General features: G+C 36.6%; 1 protein-coding gene across 7 annotated transcripts in view; it reads right to left on the bottom strand.

Annotated features, from left to right (window-relative positions):
* Positions 1–19,397, bottom strand: part of LOC127969570 (ankyrin-3) — a 186,971-nt gene that overhangs the window by 39,477 nt on the left and 128,097 nt on the right. For 5 of the 7 annotated variants that reach the window (XM_052571629.1, XM_052571623.1, XM_052571626.1 and 2 more), the window contains 12 exons: positions 18,742–18,840; positions 18,157–18,255; positions 14,962–15,159; positions 10,649–10,747; positions 9,525–9,623; positions 7,190–7,387; positions 5,719–5,817; positions 4,191–4,289; positions 3,996–4,094; positions 3,527–3,622; positions 3,200–3,272; positions 3,026–3,085 (listed from right to left, as the gene is read on the bottom strand). In XM_052571629.1, the coding sequence (XP_052427589.1) occupies positions 3,026–3,085; positions 3,200–3,272; positions 3,527–3,622; positions 3,996–4,094; positions 4,191–4,289; positions 5,719–5,817; positions 7,190–7,387; positions 9,525–9,623; positions 10,649–10,747; positions 14,962–15,159; positions 18,157–18,255; positions 18,742–18,840 (1,318 nt within the window). The remainder of the gene's footprint in view (positions 1–3,025; positions 3,086–3,199; positions 3,273–3,526; positions 3,623–3,995; positions 4,095–4,190; positions 4,290–5,718; positions 5,818–7,189; positions 7,388–9,524; positions 9,624–10,648; positions 10,748–14,961; positions 15,160–18,156; positions 18,256–18,741; positions 18,841–19,397) is intronic. The other 2 variants (XM_052571630.1, XM_052571627.1) reach the window with 1 other exon arrangement.

Raw genomic sequence — 19,397 nt, 5'->3', positions numbered from 1 at the left:
CACGATTACTTCCACATGTCCACTATACGGTCCTGTCCACAGTGTCTGAAACGATCCAGTTGCCTCTGTCTGTGCACACACACACACACACACACACCCCTCTGCTGCAGCCTGACAGGACGTTCAAACAGCAAGGGGCCGGCGCGAGTCTGATCTGTGTGAGGCCATCGCGGGAGCGAGTGTGGTGATCGGATCGCAGCATTCCTCATGCCCCAGATCCTCCAGCTGGGGTGGGACACAATAGAAGTGGAAGGGGCGTATTACTATGGTAATTTGTGCTGGTGCCGAGGTGCTCTGTGTAATCAGACCCTGTTAAACAGAGGCACAACAAAAGAGCCCTTCTACAGGCAGCAGAACAAATAGTAAAAAAGGGGGGAGAGCAATGGAAAAAGACCGCCTGCCACCTGACCGCGTCCCCCCGGGAACAGCGTTCTTGAGCTGCCAGAGTACAAACTCCAGGAACTCACAAACTCCTGTTCCGTTCCAGAATCACTGAACCCATTGCAACACCTGTTAATAATCCCAGCAATTTTAAAGTTGGCATGAAATGAAATATCACTATTTTCTTAATGCATATGTTACATTTTTAACTTTATTTATTTATTTGAGCTCAGAATGCATAAGACATTCCAGTGAAAACTACTGACTTCTCTCTGGTTATGTATGCAAGACTTAAGGCCCGTTCACACCAAGTACGATAACTATAAAGATAACGATATAGATAAGATATAGTTCTAAAAATCATTCTCAATATTAAACTATTTTATATACTATATTACTATATAATATGTTATATTAACTTCACTATATTAACTATAACGATAAAGGCATAGAGAAACAGTACCGTTGGAATAATTTTCAGAACGATTTTTTTCCAGCTGATGAACGATACAAACATTGACATCCAATCGGAATCCATTCTGCTATAAGAGCTCGAAGATTTAAAGCGGCAGACGCACGTGCGCTCAGAATAAACAGACGATATCGTTCGCTGGTGTGGACGGTAATATCGTTATCTTTATAGTTATCGTTCTTGGTGTGAACGCGGCTTTAAGCTCACGTTCATCTTCCCTCCACTTTTGAGTGCTATGCTCACATCTCAAAATCCAATCAACAACCGATAAATAGAACCAAGTTATATATGTGGCTTAATGATATAAATGATTTATTAAAACAAGTTATACTACTTTTTTATGGTAAGTGGTTGCAAACAATTTATTTTAGCTACATTTAACTGAAAAAAAAATATTTTGAAAGTTGGTCAACTAAATTTATGTAAAATAAATTGATTTCAACCACTTACCTTAAAAAATGTAGTAAATTCAATGATTCACTTTTTCAGTGTTGCATATCAGAGTGAAACGAATGCTAAAGCTTCTCAAACACCTTGACTCAAGATTACAGAAAAAATTTGATTGAATTTTTTTTTATGTAATACACGTTGCAATAACTTGTGCTCAATAAGATCGAGAAAATGTGTATTAACAAAATAAATATGTTCAGTTTGGATTTTCTATTGATAGATAAAAGCATGTGCTAAAGAACACGTAAACATGGACTTTAAATGTAAGATACTGCTGCTGTTTGCCTGGCATCTGAGTTATTAGTACTGCACCTCACGCCCGGATAAACAGAGCTGAGCTCTTTCACACTGCCAGAGAGAGAGAGCCAGAGAATCAGATGGAAAAAGAGAGCAGCGTCAGCCATGGCAAAAGGTTTTATGCCAAAACAGACGTTTGCATTCAATTGCCAACTGGCGTTGTAAGCAGAATTGATTCATCGATTTTTTTTAGTCATCCAGCTAAAAGAAAATGTAAAGGAGACACTTTCATTCAGGAAATAAATGCGGGATGTAGAGGTTATATTCATGTGACCATGTGTATTCAGGGCACAGGGGTGTAGTATGTAAATAAGAAGCCATGTGTGTTATGCCAGTTATACCTCTGAGTATGCAGGAATATCAGTTCACAGTAATTAAACACCATGCTCCAGTCTCTACAGCACACACACACACACACACTGGTTTAATGAGAGCTGTATTCTTGTTACACATAAGCATAAACTATATTCACCACGTCAGAACTGTTGAAGGTTTCAGACAGCATGTTACGTACAGCTTTAAACAACGTAATGTGACCAACATATCATAGAGACTAGAAGGTGGATTCTTTTGCTTTGCACAAGTAAGAAACGGCAAAGCGATGCCCTAACAACCACACAGCAACACCCTAACAACCATTTTTAATCCTTGATGTGAATTTTATCAAGTATTACCGTATTTTCCGGACTATAAGTCACACTTTTTTCATAGTTTGGCTGGTCCTGCGACTTATAGTCAGGTGCGACTTATTTATCAAAATTAATTTGACATGAACCGAGAGAAAACATTAGCTGTCGTGGCTGTAGACGGTAATGTTTTCTCTTGGTTCTTGGTTCTAAATAAATGCGACTTATGTTTTTTTCCTCATCATGACGTATTTTTGGTGCGACTTATACTCAGGTGCGACTTATAGTCCGGAAAATACGGTAAATGCATTCATAACCATCATGTTACAGTATGAAATAAACAGATATACAAAATTGAACTGACTGGAAAACTTCTATTCAATCTTTCTAGCTTACACTGAAGCTCTGTGGATTCTAACTGCAAAAACAGAAACCGACTGAGCCAAAGAAACGTCTATCGAAATATCTAACGGCCAAGACTTCTTAAGAAAACTATGCTTCACTTATAGGCTGGATTTCCATGGAGAGTATGTGTGAAATTGAAATTACACATACAGTTGTTAATAGAATAGCAAAACCCCAGATTTGATACATGCAAGCCAACAGAGATTTGCATATTGAAGAATTCCACATTCATAAAGAGTAGCCTAGCGACTAATACAAAGCCAGCAAGAGATAGCCATGTTGTGAAAAGAATCTATAACAGAAAAAAGACTGAAGAAGAAGATAGCTGGAAAACATGAAAAAAGAAAGAAACAAGCAGGTGCTGTAAGAACAAACCACACAAAATAAGAGATACCTTCGTCAACATCTGAAATATAGTCCTCATTGAGCATTTCAGGCACATTGGCTCTACGAACTGTGTAATTTAAATAAAAAATGTTAGAAATAATATGTAAATGAAGAGAGAAGAGAGAAAAAAAAACTTACATTAAGACAAAAATAGACCAGAGTCATATGAAAGCTTGTTTACCTTCATCATCTGACATGTCCAAAACCTCATTCATTGTTTCTGGAACATTCAATTTATGTTTCTCCGTCACCGTCTGCAAAAACAGCAAAAAAAAATAAATAAAATGATTAGTTGATGTGGCTTCATTTTGCTTTGCATCAAATATAAAGTATGTCTCATATTATTAGCATATAGCTAATCTACTGTATCTGTGACTCTATGAGAACAGACCTGCTACCAACTATTGTGCTGGGATCCGCTGTCTGAGGATCACTATATTAAAGCACAATAACACCTGGCGTACGGTATTCTGTGGAACAGAAAGTGTTATGACACAAAGTCCCTCACCACAGTAGTGTGCGTCTCCTCTGTCACGACTTTAAGCGTGTCAACCACAGAGATGTAACCCAGGCGCCTGGCAATAGCTAAGGCAGTGTTTCCATTCTGTAGGTTAAGGGGAAAAGAACAAGATTAATTAAATTAATGAATAAATAAATATATGTTTTAATTTATTATGCATTTTATGTTTTATTATGCAATTTATTACATACACAATATATAGTATGCCATTTATTACATTCACAATTTACAGTATAATAAATCACAGGGACAACATTTTTATATTTGCTTCAGTAAAAACGTAAGTAATGCATGCCTATGCAAGATGAAAAATTGAAGAATTCCCAGGAAATTCCTGTCTGCTATTTTGATGTAGGCCTAAAAAAGTCTGAATGCTCAGAAAAATAACAGCAAACTTCTTCATAATATGACTTGCGCATCTTGTTTGGAAGAGCTTGTGCTGTTGTGATACACTCACCACTGTCAGCTCATTAGGAGAGGCTCCGTGCTGCAGCAGAAGATTAATGATGTGTGTGTGACCCTGCTGAGCTGCCTGGTGAAGAGGTGTGTATCCGTTCTGAACATGAGAGACAAAGTGAGTTTAAAATGTAGTAGTTTTTAATGTAGTTCCTAAGCCTCAAGTATACTGCAAACTGCTTTATGTGAGCATTACCTTGGTTTTGGCATTGACTTTAGCCTGGTTCTTCAGGAGGAAGTGCACCATCTTTATATTGCCATAGTGACAGGCCACATGCAGGGGCGTATATCCCATCTGAACCAGAACACAGAGACACATTACTCTTAGACTTCTTTTCCAGTCAAGCACATAAATTATGCACACATAAAAAGACCATGAAATATTAAAAGAATGACTTAACATATCTAATAACACGATCACACTTAACTGTATTCATTGGCTTTTCACATATAAAATTGATAACCGATAGTATTTTTTTGAGATTTAGTCATTACTTTTGGATAGTTTTTTTTTTATAATATAATATGAATAGAAAAATTCAAGTTCAAAGTCATTTGTTCGGCTCATTCTTATGGGATGTTCTGTAAAGCTTTACTTTTCTGTACAACAGTAACTATGAGGACGGGTCTCAACAGAGGTGATAATTCACCACTAGAATACAAGTTTTGCTAAATGCCACACATGGGTATTAATGAACTTGTTTTTTGTCGTTCCTCTGCCTCATTCCCTGTGCTCAGTGAGGGTCATTGTGCTGTAGAGTATTGATCTGTGTGCTGCTGTCTGACTCACTCTCTCACCGTCTGAGAGCCGTGCTGAACGACCTTGAGCTGGGGTCGCTCGATGTTTATACATGACTGACCAATGAGGGAATGGCCAGACATAGCATGCGCAGATCTACCTATCTGTCTGCCTTTCCAGTTTTTAACTGTCTGTCTGTCCGTCTGTGTATTTATTTTATCAAAATCACAGTAAAAACAGTACAATTTTGAAATCGTATTACAATTTCAAGTAACTATTTTCTATATGAATGTATTTAAAAATGTTTCAGATTTCTGAATTTTCTGCATCAGTACTAAAGTCTTCAGTTTCACATGATCCTTTTAAAAATAATTGTAATATGCTGATTTTCTGCTCTAGAAACATTACTTATGGTGAAAGTTGCAAACCCTGAAGATTAAATTAACATTCAGTCATTTAGCAGACGCTTTTATTCAAAAACGTAAAAATGAGGACAATGGGAGCAATATAAATCAACAAAAGAGCAATGATATGCAAGTGCTATAAAAAGTCTCAGTTGGCTTTACGCAGTACACAGGGTTTTTTTTTATTATTATATAATAAATAAAAAGAAAACTAGATAGAAAAAGATAGAATAGAAAAAGAATAGAGCAAGCTAGGGTTAGAGGCCTTTATTTTGCTTTTACAGTGTAATATTTGTGTGTGTGTGTGTGTGTGTGTGTGTGTCCTGGTATTCCCTACATTATGTCCCCACAAGTATAGTAACACCAGTAAATATAGAAAAAAAAAATGTAGGTCCCCATGAGAAAACAAGCCTTTAAATCATACAAAGTTAAAAAAACATTTTAAACAAGAAATGCAGGAAGTATGGGTAGGGTGAGGGCAAGGGGATTGAAAATAAAGTCTGTACTGTATGAAAAACACTATGCCCATGGAATGTCCACATAAAATATGGAAACTCAATTTGTGTTTGTGAGGTCATTACCTTAGTCTCTGGGTCGATTGTGGCACCATGATTAACCAGCACTTCTGAAACATTGATTTTGTCCTCTTGAGCCGCCAAGTGAAGAGGGGTCAGTCCACTCTGACACAGATATTCATTAACCAATTTAGTGACATAAATGTGACACATCATGCATAAATCAAGCATCGATTAATTAGTGTAGGTAACACATTCCTAAAGGGATAGATCACCCAGAAATGAAAATTATTTTATTAATTACTCACCCTCATGTCATTCCAAACCCTTAAGACCTTCGTTCATCTTCGAAACACAAATTAAGATATTTTTGATGAATTCTGAGAGCTCTTTGACCCTCCCATAGACAGCAATGTAATTACCATGATCAAGGTCCACTGCAACGTTTCTGGATGTTGATCGTGCTAATTATGGGAGGGTCAGAGAGCTCTCAGAATTCATCAAAAATATCTTAATTTGTGTTTCGAAGATGAACGAAGGTCTTAAGGGTTTAGAACTAGATGATGGTGAGTAAGTAATGACAGAATTTTCATTTTTGGGTGAACTATCCCTTTTATGGCTGAGCTGAATATAACCATAAATAGACACTGGTGACCTTGAAGTCAACATGAAATGGCAACCACAACTAGTGGTTGACCGATATTGTTTTTTTTCACAGCCGATGCCGATAACGATATTTTGGAAAGCAGGGGGGCTGGAAGCCGATATAATTTTCTTTTTTATTAGTATTAATATTTAAGAAATTTGATATGGATTAAAAAATAAATGTATAAAATAAACAATCATATACTTTAGATGACAAAGTATTTTCCACAAATAAATGAATATTTTTAATACCAGTTTCACAGAGGAATGCAGGAACAGAAACGTTCAAATACCGATTCTGCTTGGAGTGAACCAGTTTTTTTTTTCTTTGTTGTTTTTAAGCCCTGCTTTATGCAATTGAACAATATTGGTTATCAGTATCGGAATCGTCCAATTGTTGTTTGTTAAAATCGGTATCTGTATCGGGCAAAAAAAATATCCCTAATATGTATATAAATTAAATAAAACATTTTAAATAAATTTAAGCATTTAGCAGACACTTTTATCCAAAGTGACTTACAGTGCATTTAGGCTATCAATTTTTACCTATCATGTGTTCCCGGAGAATCGAATCCCCAACCTTTCGCTTGATGAGGCTCTATCAATTGAGCTACAGGAACACTATATATACAATATATACACTCATGTATGTGTGTGTGTGTGAAGGAATAAATATGGTCAGCTTTCATTGGATTTTGGATTTTGTTTTCAGTATAATGTGAATAGTTTTGCTATTATGTCAAAACTAAGGGTTTTCTATGGTTGCAAGGACTTCATGGACACCATTTCATGTTGCATATTTTACTTACCAAAAGGGAAAATGTAACATAAAATAAAATAAAAAATAATATAATAATGTAGAATATTGTGCAATAGCCTCTATCTTTTTCACCTTGTTTCCCAGATTGATGGCAGTTTCACGGGCGAGCAAGAGCGTGACCATGTCCACATTACCCTCCTGGGCCGCCAGGTGGAGAGGACTAATGCCCTGGCGTGTTGTGGCATTGGTATCAGCTCCATACTCGAGCAGTGTGGTCGCTATCTCCATCTGGTTTTTCTTGGCGGCTATGTGCAGTGGAGTATAGCCATTCTGTTAGGGAAAGCAAGTGAAGGAGATCATAATAAATTAATATCTATGGCTATCCAAATATGAGTGATAACATGCGGGAGCTTGTCCTGGATGTACTCCCTGAACAGCCTTTGAATTTTTAAACTGTATAAATAGCATAGAGGATTGGACGATATACATTCAGTGTTGAGAAAGGACTGAAACATATCAAAATGTATACATATAATTTATGTATGACATATGTCCAAGTCCTACACAGCACTAGCTTGCATGCTGCCAAACCACTATAACCACACTAAAACCTTAGATTTATGACATTTGTAAAAGAGAAACATGTTGACAGCAGCGCTTTGCTTCTAACCTCACAGACTGAGAGTGGAATGATGGTTAAAAGGTTGGGAAAAGCAGTCTGAGTGAAGAAAACAATCTTGTTTCTTAATAGCTGTAGCGAACACTAAGGTGTCTGCCAGTGAGGTCCAGGGACGGCAGTCCCATCCAAACCACAAGTCAGTTTGTGCATGCACATGCCAGATCTAACTATTATTTGTGGAGGAACAAAGGCAGTATCTGGGTCACTGTACTTTGTTTAGGGTTTACATTGATCTCTTTCAGGGTGGACAAAACAACACAAACAGTTTAAAAGCATGAACACATGGACTCTCTATTCAAGTTCATACAAAAAACTGGGGAAAACATGACAGATACTATTAAACATAGGCTTGAGAATTAAGACAATGAGAGAACTGTACACTTCCAGATCTCTATGCTCTGTTCCAAAACATAGTGAGCAGCCTAGGTACTGTAGATGACATCATCGGCCTATTCTTGACACGAATGCTGTTAAAAAATGGATTATGCTGCCTCTAAAGAAATTATTTTGGCCAAATTCTGAGAAAAATTAATCACATACACAATATAATTCACAGAAAAGTCAATTCTAGAATGCACTGCACAAGCTCAATGAAAAAAATTTAAATCCAAGATTGACTAAGTGAGAGAGACATCCTGGATAATTTGTTCAATATTGACAAATATTGATAAAAGGTGGAGAAATTTACACAGCATTTCTTGGGTCTCTTACCACTGTAACATCATTAGCTTATCCACATGCTAACATCAGTCCAGTGTAATATTTTTCAAAAAAGTTATTGCCTATGCTGATGTTCAAATTCGGTTGAGATGCTTCCTTCGAAGGTTTAGTTGCCTGTGTAGGCAGTAAATAATGAGGCAGCTCTCTAGGCTTTAGAACAGAGTCTTTATTAAATCTTTATTACAGATGAATCCAGACCATGTTTTTCCGTTGATGGTGTTTTCAATGCAACCAGCTGAATCTTGATCAAAGCATTTATTCATGTTTTAATTTTATTATTATTATCTTTTGTAGTTTGCAAAAAATTCCTTCAGAGATTACAGAACTGACTGGTAGATCAGAGAAAAATCATGACAAACCCCAGGGCACGGGTAGACGGAAAAAAAGACTGATAATACGTAATTCACTCCAAAAAGTTCTGTAAACGTTTATTCATTCCTCACGTCATTCCAAACCTGAATGACTTTCTTTTTTCTGTGGTGCACAAAATGAGTTATTTTGAAAAATGCTCATGCTGCTCTTTTACATACAATGCAAACACTGAACGACCAATGACTTACAACTTCCAAAAAGAACAAAATATGTGTTCTGCTGTAGAAATAAAGTCAATCAGGTTGAAACTGTTCTGAAGGTAAGTATGTAATGACAGAACTTACATTTTTGGGACATCTATCCCTTTTAAAGAATACTGTATGTCACCCAAAAATAAACATTTCCTGACAATTTACCATCCAAGATGGTAATGGTAATCCAAGTTAATGAGTTTGTTGCTTCATCTACAACCATCAAGTACATAAGTTTTCAAGAATTTCCTTTTTCAAAGCAATAAAATGTGCATAAGCTTACCATCCTCTGTGGTTACAGTGGGTGGACTAGAAGTGAAATGACGAAAATGATCAAGAATGCGGGGTGGAGGTGGTTTTGTGTGAGCATGTGTGCAGCTGCTTGGTTTGCAGCCATGTTTCTTCATCATTTGTGTGTGTGTGTGTGTGTGTGTGAATGGTTGCATTTGGATGAAATGTATGTGTACTAGTTGAGAAACTGCGGTGTGTAAAGGTTTCCTGATACCTTCGCTGCTGCGTGCGGAGACGCTCCTTGGTCCAACAGAAGGAGGGCCACTTTCTGGTTATCGTAGTGTGCAGCAACATGCAGTGGTGTTAGTCCACTCTAAAACACATACATACATACAAAGATATACAGCTATTATTAACCAAGAGCTCAGAGGCGGGGTGTGTGAAACAGGTGCCATCATAAATTAATCAGCTTTTACATTTGGACATTGCAGAAGAATAAATTTAGCCTGAACACTTTAGTGAATGAAACCTCTGGAATGAATCCTGATAGCAAACAAATTGCTATTTTCATCTGGAAGATGTAATTTTTAAAGCATTGACTAGCTGTCTGCAGTTAGACATTCAGCAGATGGTTTTACAACATTTATGATACAGAATATATGTAAAACAACTTCTTAAAGGAAGTTCTTACGTAAAAGATGCTGAATACATAAATGTATAGATTTGCAGATGATTGCAGACACATAAGTGTGCTTATATAATTTTTTTTTCATTTTACTTTGCACTGACTACATTTTTAATGATAATAGGCATGTGTATTTATAAGCAGCTTTATAAAATATTAACATTAAGCATATGATTGTTTATATTTATTAAAGACCCTATGAAATTGATGTTTAAAATGCATATAACTGCTTTTAATTTCTTTAGGTTTTAATGGTTCAGTCACGCTTGATTTTATGTTTCATTCACTTCCATTCATACACATGCAAATGCATGAGAGTTGGAATGAGAGTTTACTTTATGTGTGAACTGTAAGATTACCAACATTCATTATACTTCTGTCTTTATGTCAGATTTAAGATTAGCCAGCATAAGCATGCTGTTTCTTCTTTTTGTAAAATTAAATTGGGCATAAACTGTGAGTTGGGAAAAAAATGTAACCATTTGTAGGCATTACACAAATAATTCTGATTAAATGTGTCCAATGCCCATGTCTCTCATCCAAAATCCCTTTAAACAGATGCTTAGAAAGATGCTTAATTTCTTACCGTGGTAGTGTTAACATACCAGAGACCGAAGATTTGCTGTGATGATATAGACTCGTACTATAAATCTTGTACATTATAGGTTGTAATCATCAACCTATAACCATTAGTGAAAAATATAGACTTTTACCTTTCCAGCTGCATCAGGTGGCGCTCGCTTCTGTAGCAGTAATTTAGCAACTTCAATCTTCCCATATTTGGCTGCAACATGCAGGGGAGTGAATCCTTTCTGCAAAGACAGAGTACATACTTAGAAACAAAGATGACACTTAGAAGACACTGAATTCAAAAAATAATAATAACCAAAAGAAGAAGAAAAAAAGAAATGTACCCACTAGAATATTCAGAGACAAGTCATCCACTTTGACATGCAAAAATTATTTCGGGTGGGGTTGAAAAATTGTAACTGACATTGAGAAAAAAAACTGATCTGTGTTGCACAAGTTTCCTTCTGTAATACTAAAGAATAACTTCTGTCCAGTTAGAGAAACAACACTGCTGTAACCAGTCTGGTTTTACACAAGACAAGCCGTTTGAACAAAGCAGTAGCCTATCTATTAATCTACTGAATGCATTATATATCTCTATATATCTACAGTACAGTATATACAGTATACACACACACACACACACACACACAGACATATACACACACACACACACAAACGTTTGTTTTTGTGAAAAGTGGGGACATCCCATAGGCGTAATGGTTTTTATAATGTAGAAACTGTATATTCTAGCGTCCTTCACCAACCCTACCCCTAACCCTAACCCTCACAGGAAACTTTGTGCATTTTTACTTTCTCAAAAAAACTCATTCTGTATGATTTATAAGCATTTTGAAAAATGGGGACATGGGTTATGTCCTCATAAGTCACCCTCTCCTTGTAATAGCTGTGTCATACCCATGTCATTATACAGAGTTGTGTCCTGATATGTCACAAAAACAAGAGCACACAAACTCACCGGCCACTTTATTAGGTAGTGTGCCTGTGCACCTGTTCAATTGCTTGTTAACACAAATTGCTAATCAACCAATCACATGGCAGCAACTCATTTAGGCATCTAGATGTGGTGTAGACGACTTGCAGAAGTTCAAACGAGCATCAGATCTCAATCCAATAGAGCAGATTTGGGCTGTGGTGGAACGGGAGATTCACATCATGGATGTGCAGCCGACAAATCTGTAGCAACTGCGTGATGCTATCATGTCAATACGGACCAAAATCTCTGAGGAACTTTTCCAACATCTATGACATGAAGAATTAAGGCAGTTCTGAAGACAAAAGGGGGTCCAACCTGGTACTAGCAGGGTGTACCTAATAAAGTGGCCAATGAATGTCTATATATGACTACTATTAATAGCTGACATGGAAATGATGCCAAACATAATATAAATAAATGTGACCATTTTTTATTAGATTTACTCTAACTAAACAGATTAACTTTAAAGAGAATTATGTTTATTAACCATATTTTTCCATAATCGTCGATTCAAATTTAGGGCCACCTCAATTTTTCAGGTTTTTAAGTGGCATTTATGAAACTGGAAAATGTTGAGGTTTAGTTGATCTGGAGCATACCATGTACCTTTCTAACCTGAACAATTATTACAGACACAGAACAAACATATCCAGTGACAGCTGTTATCAGAGGGAAACTCTGCTCTGCGGTGAATGGAGTCATGGAAAACACCATTAATTCACTGTCCTTCCACAGCACATTCCCACACTGTAACACTTGGCAGCTTCTCAGAGATGGATGTCTCGTATATGCCTATCCCAATCACACAGCGGGACACTGGGGGAATCTTTTATTACTACAGCTAGAAAATAGCTGCTCAGCGCCACTGTGCTTTTATTGGATGACAAAAAGTTAAACAAGTGTATCGCTTTAAGCAATATACACATTTAGATGTATAGTCTCTTCTGAAGATTCATAGTTTCCACTTTTTCATTATAGTGTCTCTTGGATATTTACAAAATAAACTTCCTGTTTCAGAAAGAAATACAGTATATCAACACAGTAAAGGGAACTGCAATTGCTAAGCCATTACATGAGGTCTCTAATGTAAAGCCTGTGTACCTCCTGACCAGAGAAAAGAGATGTCTTGTTATCCATGTAATCTGACAGATGTTTCAAAGTATATTTCACTTTGAGTGTAGGCGAGTACTGATCTGGTCCACGGACCTTTATTCACTGGAAAATTTAGAAATGAAAGCCCTGTGCTCAGTAACATAATGAGAATAAACACCAAAAACTAATACATCCCACATGCAGCAACTCCAAGTGATCCTAAACATCATCAGATGTTCCTTAATAATGGACATGATGTCAACATCATGCTGCTTCATAAAAGCATTTTGTAATATATTCCATCTAGTGGAAATATAACAGCATACAGCTAGCAAAATCCTCCGACAGCAAGGCAGGTTGGTGAGCTATTGTGATGGATGAGATGAGCTTTCTTTACTGTGCAAGAGTTGCAAAGCAATCACTGACTTTGATTTGGTCAGCTTAAATGTTCACGGTGGAGATGTAAAGCATATCATACAGAAAACATTTACAGTAGTAAACACTGATTTACATTCAAGCCGTGATTTAACACTGCTGTGTGAAAAATGCTAATACAGAATGTGTCAGGATGCATGATTTATTCCAGTGATGAACGGCTGTGTATTAGTGTTGGGATATCTATCTAACTATCCGATCTTAACACAGTGAGCTTTCATGATGAGTTGTTTGTACTGACAGCATTTTTTTTTTTTTTTTGCAAGAAAGCAGAGTACTTGACAAAAAGGAAATTACTTTGTTTTTTTTTTTTTTACCATTTCATACCATTTCATACCATTACCATTTCAGTCCACAAGCAATTCCCTCACTTTTTGCAGGCACTTATAATAATAATATAGATAACTTACTCTAATGTAGCATATTTAGTTTTCAGTTATGTAATTTCTCGGTAGATTGGGTTAGGCTTGTCCATTCTAAAGTAAAGGGCAAGACACACATCTGCATAGTAATTACTGTAGTTTTATGGAATAATTTATTTAATAATTTTAAAGTGCTTCCTGTAAGGATATAACATAACACTTTGTTAGCAGAACGCAGCCCACATGCTCAATTTATTCGTAATTTAAATCATTTACTGATTTATTACAAACACAGCAGCTTGATGAGGGAGAGGGCCGTTCACTCCATTAAACCACATAAATAGAAATCAACATCCCATAACAAGGCACAGACGAAGCAAAATGGTGGCGATCTTGTGGAATGGATGTAATCAAACAATCTTGGTTAAAAACGATGAGTGGAACCGGACCATAGAGAATAGCAGCAGGACACACTAAACAGCACAAGGTGGATCAGTGGAATAGTGCGATCAAAGTACAATCTATTTTGATTCATTAAACCACATCAGCGTAAGCCTATCTGAAATAAAATACATTTCTGAAACTAAATATACCACAGAAATATGATGCACTGGAACACCAAGGACCAAGGGATTGTTAAAATTTGTGATTTGGATTTTCTTTTCTGTGTTGTATGTATTTCCTGAAACAGTGTTAATTGGTAAAGAAAGTTGAAATTGGACTTATTGACAGGCTCATCCTCATCTTTTTTTTTTTTTTGCAACAAAAAACATTTAAAAAAAGATTCAAATAAATAAATAAATGAAAATATACAAATTTATATTTCAAGTAAATGTTATATTGCCAATATACATTTTTACTACTATAATTTAATTTAAAAAAAAATTGTGAGAGTCTAGTAAGATCCCATTTTTACAGCATATCCTGTGCAGATTGCATAATTTCTGGGAGAACAAAGAGGGAGGATGGATCTTTCAAGCAAAATCAAATCAATTAATATTTCTTAAATTTAACACTTTCGGTGGATAAAAAGTGCCATTAGATGCTTTTCACTGTATGCTCATAATTTTGTGCACAATTTTCTTTAGTGTGACGACTGGACTCATCTCATGATAAAAAGGTTTTAAGTCTTTTATATGTCATTTGCACTGTATTGCAAAGCAGTTGTTACTGAACATTGTTAGATCCTTAGATCTTTGAAAAGATGTATAATTTGTCAACATTCATTTCCATTTTCAGACAGTATACTCTCAGAAAAAAGATACAATAATTATCACTGGTTGTACATTTCAGGGGATACAACTATTTACCTTATTTACCCACAAAGGGTGCATTTACGTAAGTACCTTAAAGGTACTCAAAATGTACATATTAGTACCTAAAGGCTAAATGGTACATCCCAGTGACAGCTTCCATACCTTTTCTTCCCGAGAGTTTAGTCTACAGTAGTAAATGTAAACAAAAGTATCAAGAGGTTAAAAATAGCCTAGTTGGCAGCCAAATCTTCTCTGATTATCTGACCACAAGCAACAAGTTTTATAAATTGCCTAGCTTTTTTGGTGTGACTGACCTTGGTAGTGATGCCAAGAGATGCTTTGTTGTCGAGCAGTATGGAAGCCACGTCTTTGTGGCCATCACGGGCGGCCAGGTGGAGCGGCGTGTATCCAGATGTGGTGGTGGCGTCAGGTGAAGCCCCATGTTGCAGTAGTTGCTGGACTATATCTGGTTTTCCCAGACGACTGGATATATGCAGCGGGGTCTGATCATCCTACACACACACAAACAGAGGCTATAAGATGCTAGACCTTTTTAGTATTAAGCATTTAGTATAGAACTGCAGAATTCAAATCAATGAGGCAATGCCATAGAAGATCAGGGCACTTTTAACAGTCTTCATGTCAGCACAAGCAAACAGGCAACTGTTTCCTATTAGTATAGACTGACTGCATTGCATTCCATTGCTATTAAATTAACATTACATTTACATTTAGTCATTTAGCAGATGCTTTTATCCAAAGTGACTTACAAATGAGGACAGTAGAAGCAATCGAAACCACCAAAAGAGCAAATATAAGTGCTATGACAAGCCTTGTTTAGTCATGTAGAAAGTTTTTTATATATAACATGTATAGCATATGTAAGCAATAAGGTATGAGAGCAAGGGTGTTGTTAGGCACAGTGCAAAGCAGAGGATATAATTCCAGAGTTGACTACTTAAATATAGTTAACAGACTAAAAAATATAGTGATAAAATGTTTTAAAAATACCATTCACTTAAGCATACTGTAGCAAAGATTCATATTTCAGCCACAGAAATTAGATAATGTATTTTTTATTTAATACAGTTATTGCTACTATTGGTCACACCGCATGATGAGTGGTCACTCCAAATAACACAAAAAATGACCTTATATCATTAAAAATCTATTTAAAGAAACGTTTGAAAAGTGCAGCATATGGCATTAACTGCAGTCAATTTTTTAGACCCAGTTATTTCTAAACTTTGCCCAATCTTGGCTGCTCAACTGACCATTCACTAGAAGTTTGATTAATAGGCAATCTGAGAAATCATAATGACAAACAAACCAGACAGGAGAGTAGATTAAGGTTGAACTTAAAAAAAAAAGTGTGTATTGACATCTTTTCGCAGTTGAAGCTAGACACCTTCTGATGTTCATTCACATTCATTTTGTGCAATAACCAGTAAGAGATGATCGATTCGCATGCTGCTTAAACTGAGGTGCTACAGGGAACTGTCTGGATACATTCAAAGCCACAAAACAGTATTTGTTGTTTGAATTTCTAAAAAAAAAAAAAAAAAAATTGAACTTTGAATTGTCAGTGTCTTCCTTGCTCCGTGATGTATTTTTCACTGCATGAGAACATGATGTGTGGCATAAAAGTGCCATGGTTTGTCGGACGGTTTGTTGGACGTAGCAACAATAATTAAGGACGGGTCTTTGCGAAGGGTCATTTTAGAATAGCAGGAGGTTGCTGGCTCAGGTTTTGATATGAAATCATAAACATCTCTCTTACAGTAGGTAATTACGAGTTTGCACTTGACTGCAGGGTCAGAATTAACATGCTGCCTATGGCGAGCATTACCAAACTAAAATTACATGCTCTAAATTATTATTATTATTATTATTTTTCTCACATTGAACAAAGATTAAACATAAACAGCCTAAAATGACCCAAAATGCACACAAATCTATTCAAAGTGAGTGAAAAGTGAAGTGACATTCAGCCAAGTATGGTGACCCATACTCAGAATTTGTGCTCTGCATTTAACCCATCAGAAAATGCACACACACAGAGCAGTGAACACACACACACACACACACACTGTGAGCACACACCCGGAGCAGTGGGCAGCCATTTATGCTGCGGCGCCCGGGGAGCAGTTGGGGGTTCGATGCCTTGCTCAAGGGCACCTAAGTCGTGGTATTGAAGGTAGAGAGAGAACTGTACATGCACTACCCCCCACCCACAATTCCATCCGGCCCGAGACTAGAACCCACAACCCTTCGATTGGGAGTCCAACCCTCTAACCATTAGGCCACGACTTCCCCCAATTATTCCAAATGATTCTAAAATACATGATGTTTTGACACTTTGAATAACAGAAAAATTACAAATAACTAATGTTCTTTGAAAAGTTAAAGTTGGTACATATGTGGGAGAGGTACTTTTTATATATGGTATCTTTTAATGCATCTAAACCAGTTCTTAACTTTGTAACTTTAATTTAGGCATTACGTCATTGAACCATATATATATATATATATATATATATATATATGTTACACTCCACTTACAATACAGTAGTTTTATTTCAATAAGTATTGAAATTTATTGAATAAGTCTCAGGTGTACCCAGAATGTGTCTTTGAAGTTTCAGCTCAAAATACCCCGCACATCATTTACTGTATTATATCATTTTTAAACTGCCTATTTTTAGAGGAACCAGAAACACGCTGTTTTTGTGCAAGTCTCTTTAAATGCAAAAAACATTGTTGTTTTTTTTTTTGCTTGTTTTTGATTATCATGTCTTTCGCACCATATCAGTTTAAAATTATGATATACGTAAGTTTTTTTTTGAGCACACACATTCTAAGCGTACATCACAAGCTTATATCACACGGCTTGTGAGTACTAAACTAAGTTCTCTTTCATATCTTATTGCGCTTAAATTGTCAAATACAGACAAGTGTATGTTAAAAAACAAACATAAGTTGCAAAAACACAGTTGATTATGTTTGTGAAGGTATATATCCAGAAAGAAATCACATGTTTATATTAGATCTGTATATTAATTGATAGCAGTGTAATATACAGAACCTATACTGCTGTCTACGCTGACAATTTGACCCAAACAATATAATAAAAACCGAAAATCACTCTGCTCTTGAATGAATAATATCTGTAGCTCCAATAATAAGACATTTCTCACTTTAAATGAGCTTGAAGAGAAACATGGCGGATTGTGTGTGGCTCAGTCAGGGCAGGGTCTCTGCTAATACGGCAGTGTCCGTCAACAGTTATGGGTGGGGCTTGTAAAATATGGCGGCTTGTTCTGAGACACTGCTTATGATTTATAAAGATTTTTTTTTTTTAAGGTGGCTGTGTACACACATTTATATTCAAACAACATTTAAAAGTGAATTTTTGCCCTTTAACACGAAGGGTAGTGGCTTTATTCAAATTACTCTCTTTGCAAACACCAATAAAGCAGCACATTCTTAAATTCATATCTCTCACTCACCTTGGCTTTAGCGTCCACATCTGCTCCATTCGCCACCAGGAACTTCACCACGTTTGCCTGTCCTGCCCTGGCAGCCATATGAAGAGCCGTCTCTCCCCTCTAAAACACACACAGAGGAAGCTTCTGGAAAAAAGGTTCTACTGTGTTTGGACTGTAAGCCTTTGTGTGTGCACAGCTCTTTCATCAGACTCGGCCCCTCTGCCCAAACTGTCTTGCTTTCTTTGTTTTGACTCTCGATGGGCTGCACCCCAACAAAGCTTAAAGCATGTTTCTACGGTAACAGTGGTTCGCTGTTGGCCCACCGTCTGTCTGATGGGGAACAGTCAAGCATGATTACAGTCTGACTGTACTCTAATTACAGTAGACTAAAGAGCTCCAACCTGCAGTCAGACGTGTGTTTAAGCACATGGACAGAGACTGTTATTACCCTAAAAGGCTTTATGAAACGGGAGACCAAACCAATGTGGCAAGCAATGACATGTTCCAGAGAGGAACATGGCTGGACTCTGGGGCTTCGCTAAAATGTTTTGTTTTAAAGGAAACAGTTTGTTTGGTGCTGGTGGGCTTGTGGACGGCTGTACTCACCACATTCATCGTGTTAGGGGACGCTCCGTGATTTGTCAACTGAGTCACAATGTTTTCATGGCCCATGAAAGCGGCCACATGAATCGGCGTGAGTCCAGACTGCCAGAGACACAGAAATATGCAGCTTTGAAGCACTGGGAACGGCATGCTAAAGCAAATATTAACCTCCTTTCAAAACACACATGTTGTTTTTAACAGCATATCTGATTGAAACACTTTACGTCTAACTCCATTGTGAAATGCTTCATTGCACAATATGAAAACCCATCTCTGCATCAGATTAAATAAAATAAAGCTGAGAAATAAAGTTGAAGTTGTGAGAGACTATATATAAAGTTGCAATTACAAGAAATAGTCACAATGACTAGAAACAACTGCAAGATTTAAATTTAAAAATGTAAAAGCCACAATGTCAGATAAAGGCACATTGTGTGTTTACAGACGAAATTATAAGAAACTAAGTAGCAGTTTTGATGTTTAAAGTCACATCGCAAGATATAAATTGACTGTCGAACATAAATTAATAAATTCAATTACATGATATAAAGATAGAGTTGGCAGATATTAGCCACTCTATACTGACAATTTTGAGCTATAAAGTTGCAAACAAACTTTTTTGAAACAAAAACAGGCTTTGTAATCTCATTTAACAGCAC

Source organism: Carassius gibelio, chromosome B12 (genome assembly GCF_023724105.1).
Source record: "Carassius gibelio isolate Cgi1373 ecotype wild population from Czech Republic chromosome B12, carGib1.2-hapl.c, whole genome shotgun sequence".
In the NCBI taxonomy this organism is placed as follows: Eukaryota; Metazoa; Chordata; class Actinopteri; order Cypriniformes; family Cyprinidae; genus Carassius; species Carassius gibelio.
The sequence above is the reverse complement of the archived record's forward strand: the minus strand, read 5'-3'. Positions and strand labels throughout refer to the sequence as shown.